Source organism: Saccoglossus kowalevskii, chromosome 1 (assembly GCF_978046115.1).
Source record: "Saccoglossus kowalevskii chromosome 1, keSacKowa6.1, whole genome shotgun sequence".
NCBI classification, from domain to species: domain Eukaryota; kingdom Metazoa; phylum Hemichordata; class Enteropneusta; family Harrimaniidae; genus Saccoglossus; species Saccoglossus kowalevskii.
This window is the reverse complement of record NC_140641.1, coordinates 11,251,492-11,269,712: the sequence shown is the minus strand read 5'-3', so window position 1 is coordinate 11,269,712 and position 18,221 is coordinate 11,251,492. Positions and strand designations below refer to the sequence as shown.

General features: G+C 36.2%; 1 protein-coding gene across 1 annotated transcript in view; it reads right to left on the bottom strand.

The window, feature by feature from the left end:
• Positions 1-18,221, bottom strand: part of LOC100313671 (neuroligin 1/2-like protein) — a 63,082-nt gene that overhangs the window by 2,660 nt on the left and 42,201 nt on the right. The window contains exons 2-6 of the mRNA NM_001168130.1: positions 3,063-3,230; positions 2,636-2,821; positions 1,769-2,243; positions 1,293-1,513; positions 369-516 (exon numbers count right to left, since the gene is read on the bottom strand). Of these exons, the coding sequence (NP_001161602.1) occupies positions 369-516; positions 1,293-1,513; positions 1,769-2,243; positions 2,636-2,821; positions 3,063-3,230 (1,198 nt within the window). The remainder of the gene's footprint in view (positions 1-368; positions 517-1,292; positions 1,514-1,768; positions 2,244-2,635; positions 2,822-3,062; positions 3,231-18,221) is intronic.

Sequence of the window (18,221 nt, the reverse complement as noted above, 5' to 3'; positions counted from 1 at the left end):
AATTCCGGGCCACTTTTGGACACACCCGAGGCGTAAATAAATATACAAATTTATCACTAATCGTCAAAACATTAAACATATAATGTGCATATTTATAGTGATACTGATGTGATGAAAACACAGTATCTAATTATTCACCAGAGAGTCAACTGTACGACTATGCAATAAAAATAATAAAAAATTATGTTAAATAACTAATATATACTATGCTATATGTGTTCTATATAAAGAATTATCAGGAATATTTCTGTTGATGTACTAAGTTAGATGGATTCAGTGAATTTCGCAATTAATTATTGACTGGAATACGCTCAATATGTCGCTCTTTATGATGAATAATGTCGTCTGGTGTATTCTTTATGACCTACCCCTTCTTAGCAAAGTTGCTCCAGTATGTCATTACAGCTAAACTAATAAGCGAGTCCGATTTGCTGAAATTGTACTGCATTATACCCATTCCTGACGACAATAACGCTGCTCCACACAAGAAAGGCAGTTCTTCGCCGTGAGTTGCCCCTAAAATTGAAGTGAAAAGCCTGTTGGATGGATATCACTACGTCACTATGCAATCATTAAAGTGACGTGCGTTTATTTACCTGGTGAAAATCTCGCCTTACTACTGTTGGGATGTATGGAACCCAAATCTTTGCGACACTTGAAACACAAGACACTGCATATTGGGTCAATACAAATCATGTTTCTATTCACCACGCGCGTCAATTAAATTGAAAACTTCAAGTTGTTCTTCAGAGAAGAAAAGGAGAATATGAATTTAATAAAAAAAATTAAATAAAATTAAGAAGTAACCGGAGCGCTTCGAGAACAAATTGACCAGAAACATTTGTTTCGCGGTAACCTGACTTTCGCCATTTATACACTCACATAACATTTTAACTTATTGAAAGAAAAAAAACCGCCAAAAAACAAACAAGAGAGTGCCACACCTACTCTCCACGAATAAAACCAGCCTTGGCTAGCGAAGATGTACAAGTGAAGACTTTCACATTCAACGATGTGATTTCGTGGGTAACCAACGTAGAGGGCGTACTTTACGTCACGATAGGAAATAGCAAACATCACATGACGTGGTACGCGATTAATCCTCGGGGAGATCGGCGTTCCACAGCAGCGCGCACAGAGCCCATATAAATGCATGTACAGTGGTACGCGTCTTAGCAACGTGGAACTTCTTGTGACGTAGCTCCGCCCCCGAGGTATTATAGCATATTATAACCCAACAACGATATGTACATACACAGTTCGGAATAAAACGTATGATAATCAAGTCCTACCCGTCCACCGCGGAGAGTCTCCACTTTTCAAACGATGACCGTAAGAATAGAGATAAATTGGTGATTTGGATAGTGACGTCAATTGCGCTGTCTGTGTGACTGGTAATCCGTACAGATTATCCGTCATAGCATCGATGAGACCGTCACGAAGTTCGTACGGATTATTTTTACCGCCAGCCCAGTCAGTATATTCGAAGTCCATGGCTTGTGCGACCTGCTCACTGTGTGTATAACATATTGACACCAATGCATTAATGATTATCGGTATATTCTAGTATTTGTTGTAGACAAGATAATTTCACTATAGTACTATGTCGCTGTGTGAAATCCTGATTCCCTGCAAACAAGATTATCACAATTTATAGTATTATTTTAATACAATCTGATTGAAATAAAATTTTAGTTTGTAGCTTTGGCTTAAATCTGTTTTCATTTGAATTGCATGCATGTCGCCGACCGATGACGTCATAACGTACCTTGCAAGTGTATCTTCTCCATATATGCTTTCTACAAATTCCTTGACTATTTCTCGGTATCTAAATGGTTCTAATCGACCGCGATCGTCTGTATCGTTAGCAATCAGATTAAAGGCTTCGCTTTTCACCAGTCCCGTCATTAAAGGAATCCCACTTAGCGATTCAGGTAATTCATCATCTTGTACCTTTGACTGCGCAATCTCCGCCTTTTCTTTGAGTATCTCAAGGGGGTCCTTCAGTATGACGTAACCGTCAACAACTGGTCCGAAAGCTGGATAATACCTGGATATTTGCGTCGGAAGTCGGGTCAATTCATCGTGTGGTACGTGCCTTAGGCATTCAACAATCTCCCTCGTGGTTTCACGCTCACAATCGAAGGCTACGGTGACTTGATGTGTGTGTTTGCTGGGATTATTAGCCAGTGCCCATGGTGCAATAGCCGTGCCACTCTGGGCGATCACACGATGTATCAAGCCTATGAAGAGAATACAGCAAAGGTATACGTAAACGGCAATATGCCTAACAAACCCTTACAGTCAATATCTGCACTTGTAATATGGCCAGTCGAATAATTTATGTTGAAAAGTAAATAAAAAATAAACTTCTCGTTTCAAGTTCAGCAATGATTTTAAATATTGATTCTATTGTATGACGTCACGCCATGTATATATAATAGAAAGTGCTCAATGATACCGCATGGTGTATCCCGTAAACAAAGTGTCAAACGACGTCGCACTCTGTATATACTAGTCTCATAGTAAGTTGCAATGACGTAACATTAGTTTATATCATAAAAAGTTCCCAATTACGTCATATCCTGTGTATATGAAATGTTCCAGTGACGTCAAATGATTTCTTATTACATACCTGTAGTCAAGTTTGACAACATCAGTAAATGTGAACATGAACCACCAGTTCCAGTACCGAACACAGTAATCAATGTAGGATTGCCACCAAACTCTTGGATGTTAGTTTTGATCCATTGTAATGCCAATATTTGATCCATTAGGCCAAAATTACCAGGCGCGGCCTCGTCTTCTGTCGAAAGGAAACCTGTATAATATTGAATACATTGCATGTAAGACGTGTGGATGGGGCGTCATACCTGTGTGTTGTAGGCGTGTTCAGGGTGGAAATCACAGTGACAAGTCAAAATCAATTCAAAAAGAGGTTTTCATTCACATGTGCCTATATTGTGACAGTACCGGTATATTCAGGCAATGTACTGATTTAAATAAATGATTGCAATGTGTATGTAATTTTATAACGCCATATACATTCATCAAATACTTACCCAAAATTCCAAGTCTGTAGTTGAAAGTTACAACGATGACGTCACCATAAGCCGCCAATACAGATCCATCAAAAAGATTCCCCGATCCTTCTTTATAAAAACCATCATGAATGAACACCATCACCGCTAGAGGACGCTTTTCTATTTCCATATCACCTCGGCTTGGCTCTGTTGAGATAAAAATAGACCACATACCATGTGAGTGAGAAGTACTCGTTTCATTTCATAAGATTGCATTCTGTGATCCTTATCATGGACAAGATAAGAACAGTAATTATACTATTTTGTGACGTAAGAAGCCAATTTCCGATACATTCGAAGCGGTGACTCTAAGCGCTAAGCTTCGCTTAAATGACAACATGTGGCGTCCAGTGATGCCGTGACCAAGATTATAATCTAAATGGAATACACGGCGACATTGTTTTATTGCGTGGTATGAAAGTAATAGAATGCATCGAAAATGTTATGAAATTGACTGAAGAGAGGTGGTCGTCGCGAACACGTACTTTCGAATTCTGCGCAAATATGTTGCTACTCGTAGTATGGAACCCGAATGCACTTGGTCGTGCCCTTCTCATCTTTATTTAGATACAAACCCAAACACAGTCGTCTATTTTAATGATATTGCTTACGTCATTTTGACGCGACTTATTATAAGGGTGGTATACTCAAAGTGCATTTTGTAACTTAACTGAAAACATCGACCTTTAAAAAAAACATCATCAAGGGACAATGTCTCGAGCGCGACTTCATTTTAAAATTATTAAAACGTCCCATGTACGCATGCGCAGGTCTTAAGCGGCCATATTTTGCATATTTACGCGATGTCAAGCCTACCAAAACACGAAATTTGGCGTGAACCTGTGATGACCAATTCACAGATTATAACCCATATTATGTCTAACAAATACTGCAGTTTCCTATCTCTGTATTTGTGAGGTATGTGGTCAAATTGAAAATAATTCTACTAGATTTACGCAAATACAACGACTAAAAGATGGCACAAACCCTGACATGTTTACTCAAAATCACTGTAACAGTTAACGAGTTTTATAACGAACTATATATTTGGCAAAACCCAGAACACAGCGAACTTGTAACAGCAAGTATTACACAGCGCCACCAGCTACGACATAATCATGAGTCTAAACATGTATTATGGTAATTACATGTGAATCACCTTGACCCCAGACTAACTGAATAGTACAGATGGAATCACAAATCTCAGTGTTGTACGACACATTATAGATCAGCATAGATTTGGATCGTGGTTATGAACTTGTGACTCTTCTCATCTTGTTGGAAAATCATCCGATAACGATGCATGAATTGGACTTCATCATCAAACCCGTGTTGTACGGTGCATTAAATTAAAGGACGGTGGTCGTCGCATTGCGAGTATTCGAATTCTATGTAAACAAACAATGTATTTCACGCGCGTTGTACACCTCGCCATTAGTCCCATATCGAACAGAACGCGACGCGACCACCACCGACCTTTAAAGCTTAATATATAAACAGATAATTTGTATGTTGATTTAATCGTTGACCTTGGCGTATGAATTATCAGCATATATGTACTACTACAACATCTGTTACACAAGCGATTGCAATTGGTTTTACGGAAAACCAGACAATAGCAGACAGTACGTGGCTAGACAACTGTTCTGCATGTAAATTAGCTGACGAAAGTCACAACAAAAGTGAAATTTAATTAGAAATGTCCCAGGGTATTGTGTAGATAGTTCTAAACTATGTGGGCGTTGAGCAGAGCTTCCTGTATCACATAGCACATTTATATTAGACAGACTATTGTCCCACTGTCCATGTCAGTTGTGATAGCCTTGGGCCATTGCAAACATACTTTGACTACATGTCATGCTCACTTTTTCATATACTGATCTTATACTTTATAATAGCATGACACTATTAGGTGTCCCACTGACCCGGATGTTTGGAAAAGAGTTCAGAGATAGATAGCAGACTGACTGCTTACGACATCTGTCAAGACTGGACAATCAAACCACAGACAGCCGGCATGTATTTAGATATTTTTTATTAGACGCATAAAATCCTTAGGAAAGGATAAAAAGGGTCTTACAGAAAGAAATTAAAAAAAAAACACAAAAAACTACAATCTAAAAAAGAAAACAAAAAATAAAAACTTTTCTAAAAAAAAAAAACAAGTCAAAAACAAAAAAATACAATTTGCAGCCAATGGTGAATCATAGTACATAATATAGAATGAACACAAAATGTGGCCTAATACACTGATAGTTGTTGCTGTTTTGTTCCATAGCTGTTTTTTAAGAAGACAGCTAAGGCTGGTGCTATGGTTTGCCATAATCAAAATGAATTTATTCTGACTATTTTCTTTATCAAAGTTTGGAATTTTATTTTGTGCAGTCAGGAATAATTTGTCCCTATGGTGACTGTAAGCTGGACATTTCATTACAAAATGTTGCTCATCCTCAACTATATTTTGGCTGCACATATCACATGTTCTTTTATCCAGCCGCACATTATTATGTCTGCCTTTCTCAATTTTAAGGTCATGGTTGCTTGTCCTGAATTTTGCAATTAACCTTCTAAGACCATGGTTCTGCATATTAATTAGGTAATTTTCAATTTTTAAATCTTGTTTGAAAAGTCTGTATGTTCTTAGTTTGTTTTTAGCCAAGGTTAGTTTTCTATTATCATTATGCATGTTTAAGATCCATTGGTTCTCAAATGATTTGTTTATTTTTTTATGAATAAAGTCTAAATTTTTCTTAATTATTTTTTCACTTGAGTTTACAATGGTGACAACATCTAAATCTTGCATGAGGGTTTCTACACTTGTAAACCATTTACTTTTTACATTCTTGTTTACTAAGTAGGCTTCTCTTAGTAATGTGTTATCAGAGTTTGTTACGCGGTTGAAATATTTAAGTTGTTGTTTCTTGATAAAACAGTCAATGGGGTACCTTCCTAGCTCACCATAAACAGCCATTTTTGGTGTGAATTTTGAGAGACCAAGAATGAACCGACAAAATGAAAGATGGACATCCTCAATTGCAGACTTAGTTGTGCTTTCATCACCCCAAACATCACTATCATATACAATAATTGGTCTTATCAGTTTGTCAAATAAAGATAGTTGGAGGGGTATGTTTAGTGAGTTGTCATAACCGAGTTTGCATTTCAAAGCAAAGAGAGCTTTCATCCCTTTATTTTTTAAATTATTGATACCCCCTTTATGTTTGCCATTAGCACTTATAGTCATACCCAGGTAATTAATTTGCTTAACTATGGCAATTTCTTTTTCAGCGAAGAAGAATATATTATTGCTCAGGGCTCTGTTTGATTTATTGAATACAATAACCTTTGTTTTCTCTGTATTAACAGCCAGGCGCCATTTTGACGTATATGTTTTTAAGTTGTCTAAACAGTTTTGTAGCCCCCTAGCAGATTTAGATAAAATGACAACATCATCTGCATATAGGAGACAACTTACTTTTAAATTATCAAGAACCGGGGAGTCACAGTTTTCAGAGTTGAAACAGTCAGGTAGATCATTTAAGAAAATGTTAAAAAAAGTAGGGCTAAGATTGCACCCTTGTATGTATCAGGGTTCACCGAGCGACCGTGGTCTGAATGTCTAGTCTCGGTCTACGTCGTGTGAAGTCTTTACTTTTTCTTTCTCCCTCCCACACGCTCTTGAAAACTATAATCCTACCTACTGTGTCATTACTGGCCGAGCTGTATATCTATATTTATTTATCGTCTATCGCTAATATCGGCACATAGACAGTGAGCTAAACCAAAGCATCGCCTTTGAGTTGCATACGCTAACGCCACTATAAGTCTTGTATGTCTTGTTGGAGAATGAATAGACTTCGAAAGCTGGATCTGTGTCTTTTGTTGACGGAGTATGCGTATGTTATTCAGTCTGTTATTCAATAGACCAGCCAATGTGCTAATCTTCAGTGGGTAGTAATTAATACATAAAATTAAATTAATTAATAGTGCTGTAAATCGGTGTTTTGCTGAGATGTTCAATTCACATTTGTGACATGTCAAATCTCAGGCCCGAGACCAACCCCATTTCTCAGCATTCATAAAAGGTCAGGTTCGTTGACATACTAGTAGCAACATTCTTGTTTTGTATATTCTGAATATTTTCTTTTTATATAATTTTTGTTCGCATATGCATATACATTTAATGTGAAAACAGCCACGCTTATCTTCTGGAAATATGCCATCATTATGACCGTAACATGGAAATAGTAGTAAGAAAATATTTGCGTATGAAGTGCCCCATTGAACCACTTTAGATATAAATAGATCGATTTACTGTGACGTAAATTACGGGGTTTCAATAATGGCAGCACTTTGCCTGATTCGCATAGATTGGTTTAAAGCACACGATAATTGGTGGCAAAGATTAATGGAAAATGACTGGTTGCGATATATTATTATTGCAGTATCTACCGGAAATTCGAAACTATTTTCTTTATTTGTCAATTTATCATTAATACTATATATATGTATGTGCCTTGTTTCACTTTAGTCACATAATTTGGGCATCGATCTGTGATTGCATCTCTATCGTGTTATTTTTGTTATATTCATAGAAGGCGACGGTCTCTCCGAGCTGTCGGACAATTTTGTGTGTCATTGTATGAAGTTGGAAGGTAATAGCGACACACTGGTTTCGCGGGTCCCTCACGCCACAGCTTTTGTTGTCTTTGCTGTAAATTGCAATACAAATTAGTTGAACTCGGTGTATGTATGCATTGTACGTGTTCGTTTCCTATTACAAATTTTAAATTGTATTTTGCCCAAGTGGGAATTTATCAATCACTCTACTTGGACTCGGTGACTGGTTATTGGCGACGCGATGATCGGATACGTGCACACCATTGCTCATTTGCTGAGTCGTTAATAGAGCCAAAATTTAACTCTCATGACCGTCGGCTGTGGACTTTCTGGGAACAAATCCCAATTGCAATTAAGACATTACGACGAAGTAGTGTTATAGACTGCTTTTATGTCAGGCGCAAATAATTGGTGCAACCTTCAACGTTATTATTTTTTTTCATTTTCTAAATTAAAAATAAAAATGTTGATATATACTTTTCCATTACTTGCGAAAGAAAGCACAGATTCTATCGCCTTTCGGAAGATACTGTCTTCAATTATTTTAATGTTCAATCTATCAACCACACGCCCACAGAAAACACTTTGTTGCCATGGAAATTCGTCGACATACACGCAATAATAACTGATCAAATTCCGATAAGTTGGATTTGACACATTCATCTATGGTATACGCCATATTTACTGTCAGTATTTGAACACATGTGTACAGTAAGGTGCAAAGTGAAGAAAGAGTAGTTTTGAAGTACCTTCTCGTACATGCCTTATTAATCAATCGATTTGGTATTCCCGATGTATTCCTGGTGCAAACACACGAATTAAAAAAAAGTGATTTTAGGGTAAACCCACATGTTGCACACGTGAACAGGCGTTTACTTCACCGGCATTCATATTTTTCTCAGTAATAGTTAGATTAAAACAAATGTTACATCTTTTTAAACCATCACGCATCGAGTATCGCGTCTCGGTGACGCCACATAGTCCAATGAGTAGGCCATATACGCAAATGTCCGACGAAGTCTCGTTGAGAGTGAGAGATTCTCGAGAAAGTGTTTCCCCATCAAATAGTGTTCTATTCTCCCCTATCCACGCGTCCACTAGTCCAAATACCATAGTTACATATATCAGTGGAACAGTGGACGCCCAGGCGGAAGAGATTTGAACATTATTCGACGGGAAAAAACAAGTCTCGTGATTTCCTCGCTCCCAACGAGATCTCAACAGCCACTCCCTTCAATAATTTATACGACAAGCAACGATTACCTTACTCAGTTTTGATTATCATTACAGCCAAAAGACCCCAGCCACGTAACATTTATACGATCATTCGAAACTGACTGTTAAAATGGTATAACATGCATTGTGTAGTTTGTCAAAAATCGTCGCTGATGCGAATAGTTAGCCCGCATGTTTAACGATCATGAACAATGGGGGATAACGTGGTTGACGTTCTTTTCACCTATAACAGCTGAGGTCCAGATCCAGATTTCAATTACCCAGAAGAAAAAAAGCAAATAGTAGAACACTGTACTTTTTTTGTAGCTGCACGTAATCCAAAGAAGGAATCAGGATATATGTCTATTAAAAGAAGACTGTATCTGATAACGGTCTGATTATGCAATCTAAGTCCATGAATTATGTATAACATCTGATGCAACCAACTACTGAATAAATCATTAGATTGACCCACCCTAAGTTGTATTTACAGTACATATGCGTATATAGAATGTATCCCCAAGGCTGTACAATCCCAAAAGAAGGAGGATTTTTAGAGAGCGAGAAAAAAAACACACGCACACACACAAGTAATTCCCAAATGACGTAACCGTTGAAGATAAAAGATTGATTTATAAATCCATTAACAATTCCACAGTGGGCGAATATACCGCAACATGAGTACCCTGCCAAATATGCAATATTTAAACGTACATTGATGGGGGTCACTAGGGTTGTTAGCACGTCTCGTGTCGGTGGTAAGATCTTCAACTATTAACACCGCGGAATTTCTACTTGAAAACAAAGTATCATTCGTCACGCCATGTACAGTAAATGATACGGGTTATCACTCAAGTCTGTATTTTCAACAACTCGAGTACTTCCTACATTGAACGTTGCCACTATTCTAATTGTTTCCTGCGCACTGAACTGATGGCAGTACGAGAACGAGCAAAACAGCAGAGACACTGTCTTCAATTCATTAACCCGTTTAATAGCAATACAGACCGCAGTTCTTAAAACGTATAATCACCATTTGACTTATTCCCCAAATTGAGAATCACTTTTAATTTAATTCGTCATCTCTACTCCCATCATTTTATGATCTACAGTAGGTCGCGATGTGAAAAATTACAAATTAAGTCGCTATTTATTCCGTATGCGCAGTGCCACGTGATAGTCATGGACTAAAAGCATTTGTAGTTACGAATACCTAAGATCCCCAAATCCATCTTTTGGAAACTGTTCTATGTCAGTTCGAATGACTTGCAACAGCGACAACTGTATGAATGATCGGAAATAATTGTGAGAAAGAGGCCAAAGCTCAAACTAGAATATATGAAAAGTGAGTAAAACTGCACTGACTGTCCTGATTGCCTTTGATGGGTACGTGCAATAATTGCAATATTGAAATTCCCAAACCGAGATTTAGAGCACTGACCTTGACCGTAACGAGCGAGGGGATAACGATGCTATATAAAAGCTTTTTCTCGGGTTGAAAGTAAGAAAACGCAATTTACCTCGCCACATTTATTTGTTATCTAGAAAATCAGCTGGTATCATTGACCGTAGATAGGATTCCGTGTTTCACACGTTTACTTAGCCTTGACCCATCAGAGTTTAAACGCGCAGTCAATGTCACAATGGCTCATGTGCACCTGGTGCATATCGAATGGTGTGTATATTCTTAGGCGTTTGCATTATCAAAATATATTTCTGGCCATTGTAATAAATTAAGCTTTCTGCATAATGTGATCTATCAGTATTCTTAGAGAACACATAGAATGTTGTAAGAGTGAGATATTATTTTTTTTAATACAGCCTGGAAATTGACCCTATATTGTAAAATACTTTATTTTAGCTGGATTTAATTTTCGCGGAAAAATTTGTTTGGGTGTTTTGCATGGAGTATATTTTCACTGGTTTTTGACGAGTTGAATGGAAAAAAGCAAAAATAAAGTATTTTACAGTAATAAGTGAGATGAATAACGTGAATACTGCCATTATACAATGATGCATGACGGGAGTACCGCCATATTATAATAAGGTAGATTCATGATGGGAGTACCGCCATGTTATAATTAGCGAGGTATATGACGGGAGTACATGTTATATTAAAGTAGTCCAGATATTTGTATAATTCTCTACTTCCTGCTCAATTATATTTTGCTGGATACACACATGAGCTGAAATTATTTTACTTCTTTTTATAATATGCGATTCAATCACACATCGAGTTTAAGATCATCTTGTAAATCAGTAAACCCAAATCTATGAATGTCCGTCAGATCACCTTATTATGTAAAACTTCTCTTTATGGGAGGAAATAAACTCGAGCTTGACCATTAACTATGCGTCTTTGAATGACTGAATGTTTAAGAGTGTATATTTTATTTCCGTGTTACCGTCCATGCATGCAGTCACTTATTTAACATTAAATGCACCGATTCCCCCTCGAGACGAGACAATACACACACTCACAATTGAAGAAAATCCCAGACGGGAGGTAGATTTACCCAGCGCTGTCTTCTTTTTAATAACGTGTTGAAATACAGATTTGTATCGCTGAGATGCAAAGTGAACGAAATTGTGAGGAGAGTCAAAGCATACTCGTAATTGGTCGGATTGAAAAATACGATCACATTGGGCGCCGAAAAAAAAAATCTCCCTTGCAACATTATAATATTCCAAGAAATATTGCCAGTTGTGTTTGATATTAGTTTGACTTCAACTATTGGAAATTGGCAACACTCATTTGCATTTCGAAGTCCCGCTACAACGATCGTGAGATTTAATAATTTGCCATTTTCACATTTCACGCAATTCTTTTGCTTGAAAGCAGACTTCATTTTTTGAGTCTAAATCTAGAAACGTCGGCTTTTTAGGATTAAAAGTGTGAAATCAAGACAAACACCGCTGGCGATTTTTCTAAGAATATTGCAATGCTGCAAGGGAGATTGATAGGAAGATTTTCTGATTGTGTTTTATTTTTGATCTGTTTAATTCGGCGCTCGCTGTAAGCTTCGGTCGATCTGAGAAGTAAATTGGAGAAATGTTATACTGAGTGTGCCACAGTCGTCGTTCAGAATTTCATGTAATGAAATAATCGTTGTATAGGCCGTCACACTTGTTATGCGCGCACAGTGACTGGTTGACAAGAACCAGTCGTTCGCATCCGAAGATAAAATTACGTTGTTTATTGTTGTTGATATTAAATATACATGTATGTGTCCCTGTTATCACAGCAGATCACGAGCTATTGCTGCTCAGTAAGCGATATTTGTTAACAGACATCGAACACGATGCACGTACCACAGCGTTTTATTTTTTACTGCATTATAATTAGAAGAGAAATATTAACGTAATACATTAATTCATTCGAAACATTCGCACGCTGCACAATTCTCCAAATCACTTAGCAACATGATAAGATAGATGGAAATAGAGATGGATATGTGCAACTCGAACGATAGGCAAAAACTAAATGCACCAAAGATATAGTATTACATATAAATTTTGTAATTTAAACAAATCAACGCCCACGTCATAAATGCAAATGCAATAACACAAGCACAAAACTGCACTATTGTACAAGGCGCCTTGGGAAATACAAGTATAATATATACATTGTCATATGGAACACCCTTTACTGCTACACTATTGATAAATACACATTTAAGTAGTGGGTTGTATTAATATCACCCCCGGGGCCACAATTTAACGTATTCCCTGTTTTTAATAATCAAATGATATTTGTCAATTGAATTCATTCTGTTAGTGACGCAGATGCAATCGACAAATGGAAAACCCTCTGGCTCATTAGAACTTAAGCATTCGAATAACAGAGATATACTTGCCTTAGAGTGAAGCAAAGATTAATTACATAAGGTAGTTGTTACATGTAGTCTGATATGTCATGTAACATACAGTCAACTTTTAAAAATAAATAAATAATTATAACCATAATAAATAAATAAATTGATAGATTCAATCTAATTCAATCCTTATACATGTAGGGCACAGTATGTAACATCGCTGAATGACACAAAATCTACGTTTGCTAACTTGAGAAATCAATCCAAAATATAATTTGGTTTCTGTAAATAGTTATTAAATAAGCCAAGTGATTGATTTAGATATGACAGCAGGACGTATAGTTACAATGCGAGTATACATGAATTGTATTATGTAAGTAACGTACTGAGTAGCCTGATTTCTAGTGTTGGTGCATGCTGCGCATTTACTAAGCCGTGTAATTGCGGCAAATGACGCCACAAATCGGCATCTTCGTTTATATTTTCATACACGGGAAGCCAATATATACATTTATATATTATCGGCAACCTTACAGGGGAAAAATGTGGAATATCTCTAGAATCCTGGTGGTGATCAATAGATAATGTGATTTATTTGTTTTAACCAATCTCAACTATCTAAGTCATACCATTATAGTATTTTCGGAACATCAAAGCAATCTGTTCAACCACCGGACACCTGAACTATTACGTTGAAAACGTGCACTATATACATACAGATATACAGATCGGAATATATTTTCCACTTCGATAGGGTCAGATTATCTATCGCGGGATGTCAATTTTGATTTACTCATTTTTATATTGATGTCTGCACTGTTTCAGAAACAAATTCATAAGTAGGAAGAAAAAACGATAAAACAAATTTAAACTGCGTTTTAAAAGTTACCGATTGAGCTAAATGTTGCTAAAATCCACAAACCATTGGTTTTATACGTATTATTATTTTTATTTTCTGCGTCGCTACAAATTAGGTCAGTAAGACTCCACAGAAAGAGATTAGATGATAACAAATAATTGACTGACAGCATTCCGAAGTACATCATGCCTGACTTGACAACTACAGTATGAAAGCCAAATTGTCGTGCCTTCAGGGCAATTTCGATATTGGAAGATAACTTTATGGAAATAGAAAACTGATAAAAAATAATAAAGACGACACTGTGACACATGGACGCTAAACAATTATGAACAGATACATCGATCGAAGCCGTTCACAATTGAATAAGTTCAGTATTGTGGCAAACTACTATTTTAACCACATTAACTCACCACAGTACTGTAACATACTTTATAATCATCGATTGTTAGAAGGAATATCTTAAATAATTTAAATCTAGACCGTCGACAGCAAGGTTTTGAGAGGGTCAATATCGATGATTAATTTGTGGAAATTCTCGGATACCATGTGAATATCACTGTAATTAGTGTTCCAATCACACTCAAAGAAGTAATGATCAGATAAAACACATGACATTGCGAACTGTCATTGCTACCAGTGCTTCTAACTTGGTGTATGATTAATGGCACAGGTGTTTTTTAAAATTTGCCTTGGACCACCCATAAAGTTACGCTCACACACAGTGGGGATTATGCCCACATTTGCGAGTGGGATCAGCCCTGTTTATGAGAGAGCCATAGATGGAGAAAATTAGATGGAGAGCACAACCATCCTTACCATAGTAATAGGAATTGTACATTTTGGTACAAATATGGAGAATCAAGCAAACACAGATATGTGAAAAAATAAAACAGAAAGATTCGTACTTAATTATTTGTAATTATTTGGTAAATGCATGATAGACGTCGAGCAACTACGAGTACGGGAACGTGATCAGTATGAGTTATACCGACACATGTGTACTATCTTGACACTTTTATTAAAATTACAGGCACATGATTTACAGTGTTTTGAAGAATAACATGTCGTAAAACAGGTTTGCAATCACTAATTGCATGCCATTTTATCGAATGTTTAGTCAATTTTAACAGCATTTTAATTCAGGTAAATGATCAGTTGTCACAAACACACCCTTATTAAAACTGACATTTCCCAAACAAAAGCAGATAACAAATATGATAGTTACAAACAGATTTTAGTAACACTTCTGATATATAACAGTAATTTCAAGGATATTTATGATTTATCACCCCACTATAGATTCAAATGCATTTATCACACTGATTGCCAATATATCATACGATCCTTTTCTGAGGTAAACCGCAGAACCCCCTGAGACGCAACAGAGAAAAGTAGCTCAAATAAAATGTGACAATCTTGTCTCGCAAACTAATATTGCTGTTACTTAGGTCACGAATCAGAGGTATCATGCAGATAACATTTGGAGTTAGTTGTCAAAATAGCAATACAACCGATGTGTTTATGTGTAACATACACATCCTGGCATTTTATGTAAGTACTGTTGAAATAATAATTTTTATTTTATTTATTGTATTGTTCATCATTTTATATGTCAACTGTTTTGGAAGTTGGTTGTATTTGTTGGGGGAGATAATCGAGAAATTCTGATTAAATGCGTCTGTTATGTATTACATTTGTGTGTGTAAGGTGGGGGTAGTAGAACTAACATATCCATCCGTACATCTTTATACAAAAATTGTATAGGGAGGTCCAAGAACGAACGAGAAAAGGTATACTGACAACTAGTGCCAAATTCCCAATGCCACGAGCAGGAAGACATCATATTGCCTGCATGTTGATTGATGTTTATATTTGTCTCATGTTTCCTATAATAAAGTTGAATTCTAACAGTTTATCATTTCCATATTTAATGTGGGAAATGTGTCAGTCAGACGAGTTAAGAAAAATGAAAACAAACTGCAGAGTAATTCAAATAAAACACTGACATATTGACAGATTATTTAAACTAGTGATCGAAACGTTGTAACAACAAATCTCCCCTAATTAACAACTAATCCCAAATAGGTGTATATTGTAGAGATAACGAATCGAATGTCTATTTAATTGATGTTACAAAAGTTTAGGGATCACAGTTCGAGACAAAGGTTATGCACAAGGAAAAGAAATTACATGTGATTAATGAGAAACCCATACCTAGAGGCTTACTAATGTATTAACGCCAAAGGATATTATTAGAAAAGTACGTTTAGTTAAGATACCGCACTTGTAAGAGAAGTTTTGAGAGATCATTAGTGTTCTAGAGTAGCATAAACTTTTTATCACATTATGGAAGACGCATACCTCCCTGGGGTAATCAATAGCTACAATCACGAATTATATTTCCGAACGTAATCAATAATCAATATGTATATGAGTTATTAGATGAATTATGTATATAAATACATATTGTTTTTAATCAAATTACAGTCAACTGTCAAAAGTTTGAACTGATAGAATGATGTGATCCATCATAACTGTTTTCTGCCAAGGCTAAACTTCTGTAAGATCCACAGGGTGGTCATGCCAATGCCTCATTGCTGGAGTCTTTTTCTGACAGCTATGATTGATCACTTAAATAGAACCTGTCATCAGCACATAGGATTAATTGATAAAACTCTTCGCCCACTCTGATCTGAAAATACCGTAATCTGTGCACCAGGAAAATCCCATCTAATGATTGCTAAATTCCGTTTCACGACTTGGATCTACGACTATAGCACATAAATCCCTTGGACTTTACTATCAACACACACTCGTGTTAATAATACATATTTCATCTTATTTCATTTGGTATCTTTTAATGATTTCAAATATCCATCATCTTATAATTGTATTGAATAAATACCATCAAAAGAAACAATGTTTTTTTCTGTACAGAAGTCAAATCTGTCTGTCAAGTTAACCGACAGTTATCAACTTCGGAGAGTCACCGTCACTACAAAGCTACACAAAGTCTCATCTCGTGATTGCGTGTGAAACACTTTTAATAGCATTCAAGTATTCATTGATGTACTCATGTAATGCGATTGAGGAATGGTAAACATAAGGTTGGTGCAGATAAGTGTGGTAGTGACGCACATAAGAATAGAAATATCGGAATTAAGACGAATTAAGTGCTGTCATACACAATTTATTTTGATGGTTTCAATTTTTTTCTAAAATTAATTCTAATAAACATCAGGCAAATATTATCTGGTCATAATAGAGTCTTTGATGTCATTTTGGGTTTAAATATATTGAAATGTGCTTAATTACTGATGAAGTTCTTGAATATAAATAATATAAATAAAGGATCTGCGTATATAAATTTATGTAACGTTAACGGCGGTTGGCGGACATTCATGATTAATATTTTATTTGTAAAGTGCACCGATCACGCCATACATTCCCGGATGTTGCGATGTTTCCTCACCTTGGAAATGAAAGCAGACGACGCTTTTTCAAAAACGCCTCTCGAATCATATTCGTTCGTCGAATTTTGCTGAACAATATATTTTCAGTACCATGATATAACCATGGAATCGCGCCAGACTTCACTTGAAAAACAATTCTAACAATTACTCTCCTATGAACTCTTAATTGTGCGTTCATTTGAAAGACAATCAGCGTTATACATCTTAATCTCCTATTAATTTCCAGTCTCATTTTATGAGATTAGATGTAAAATGATCGATGATTTACCTGTCTATATGTTAGTGGGGGTTTTGAAGTACGCGTTTCCATACGGCACACTGCGACAAAAAAGCACTGCTAACTCATACAGAATTCTGTACAGATGTTGTTTATTCACATTACCTCATTCTAAAGAGTAATTTTCTCTTCGCGAAAGATGTTCCTGTAGTTAATCTGGCCACCAATTATTCTAAACTACCAGCTCGGAACACAAATTTGTATTAGGAAGTTATATGCTCAATTTCTGCAATTCGCGTGTAGAATTGTTAAACATGTCTGTTTACCCAGTGGAATACAACATAACACAGACTGTACAATGTTATTTCCTTGATCCACACGCGCATTGAATCAACTAAATAACCACACATTCCTTATACCATGGTTGCAGGAAAAATGATGAAGACATGGATTACAACATCAAATGATTTATATAACTATATAAAGAGATGATTCACTAGACACTAACGTCAATCCTAATGGCATACGCAAGATTATAAGCTGAAAACCGCATTTACAGTGTGGAGCCATTAGCGCATGTAAGACATGTTCCGACACTAATTGTATCAATGGAAATAAACTCAGATCAACGGAAAGATAGGGATAATGTTTTATATATGATATAACCTTGAACTTTAAAGAAACCATAATAATGCATTCGCGCTTAAGGACATTTGTGTTATCAACATTGTACACCGGTTCAATTGATGAATATGAGGCGCCTTGTCCAAATTCAAAAATAACATTCCGAAGTCTAATTTTAGCTGGGCAATTAGCGATTGATATTACACAGATTGCGTTTTTGGCCTTCTAAATATATATTATTATATATAATGATAGAAGTAATTTTGTCCAATGTTTCGTGGCCTGAAGCTAAGTATATATGATACCATTATC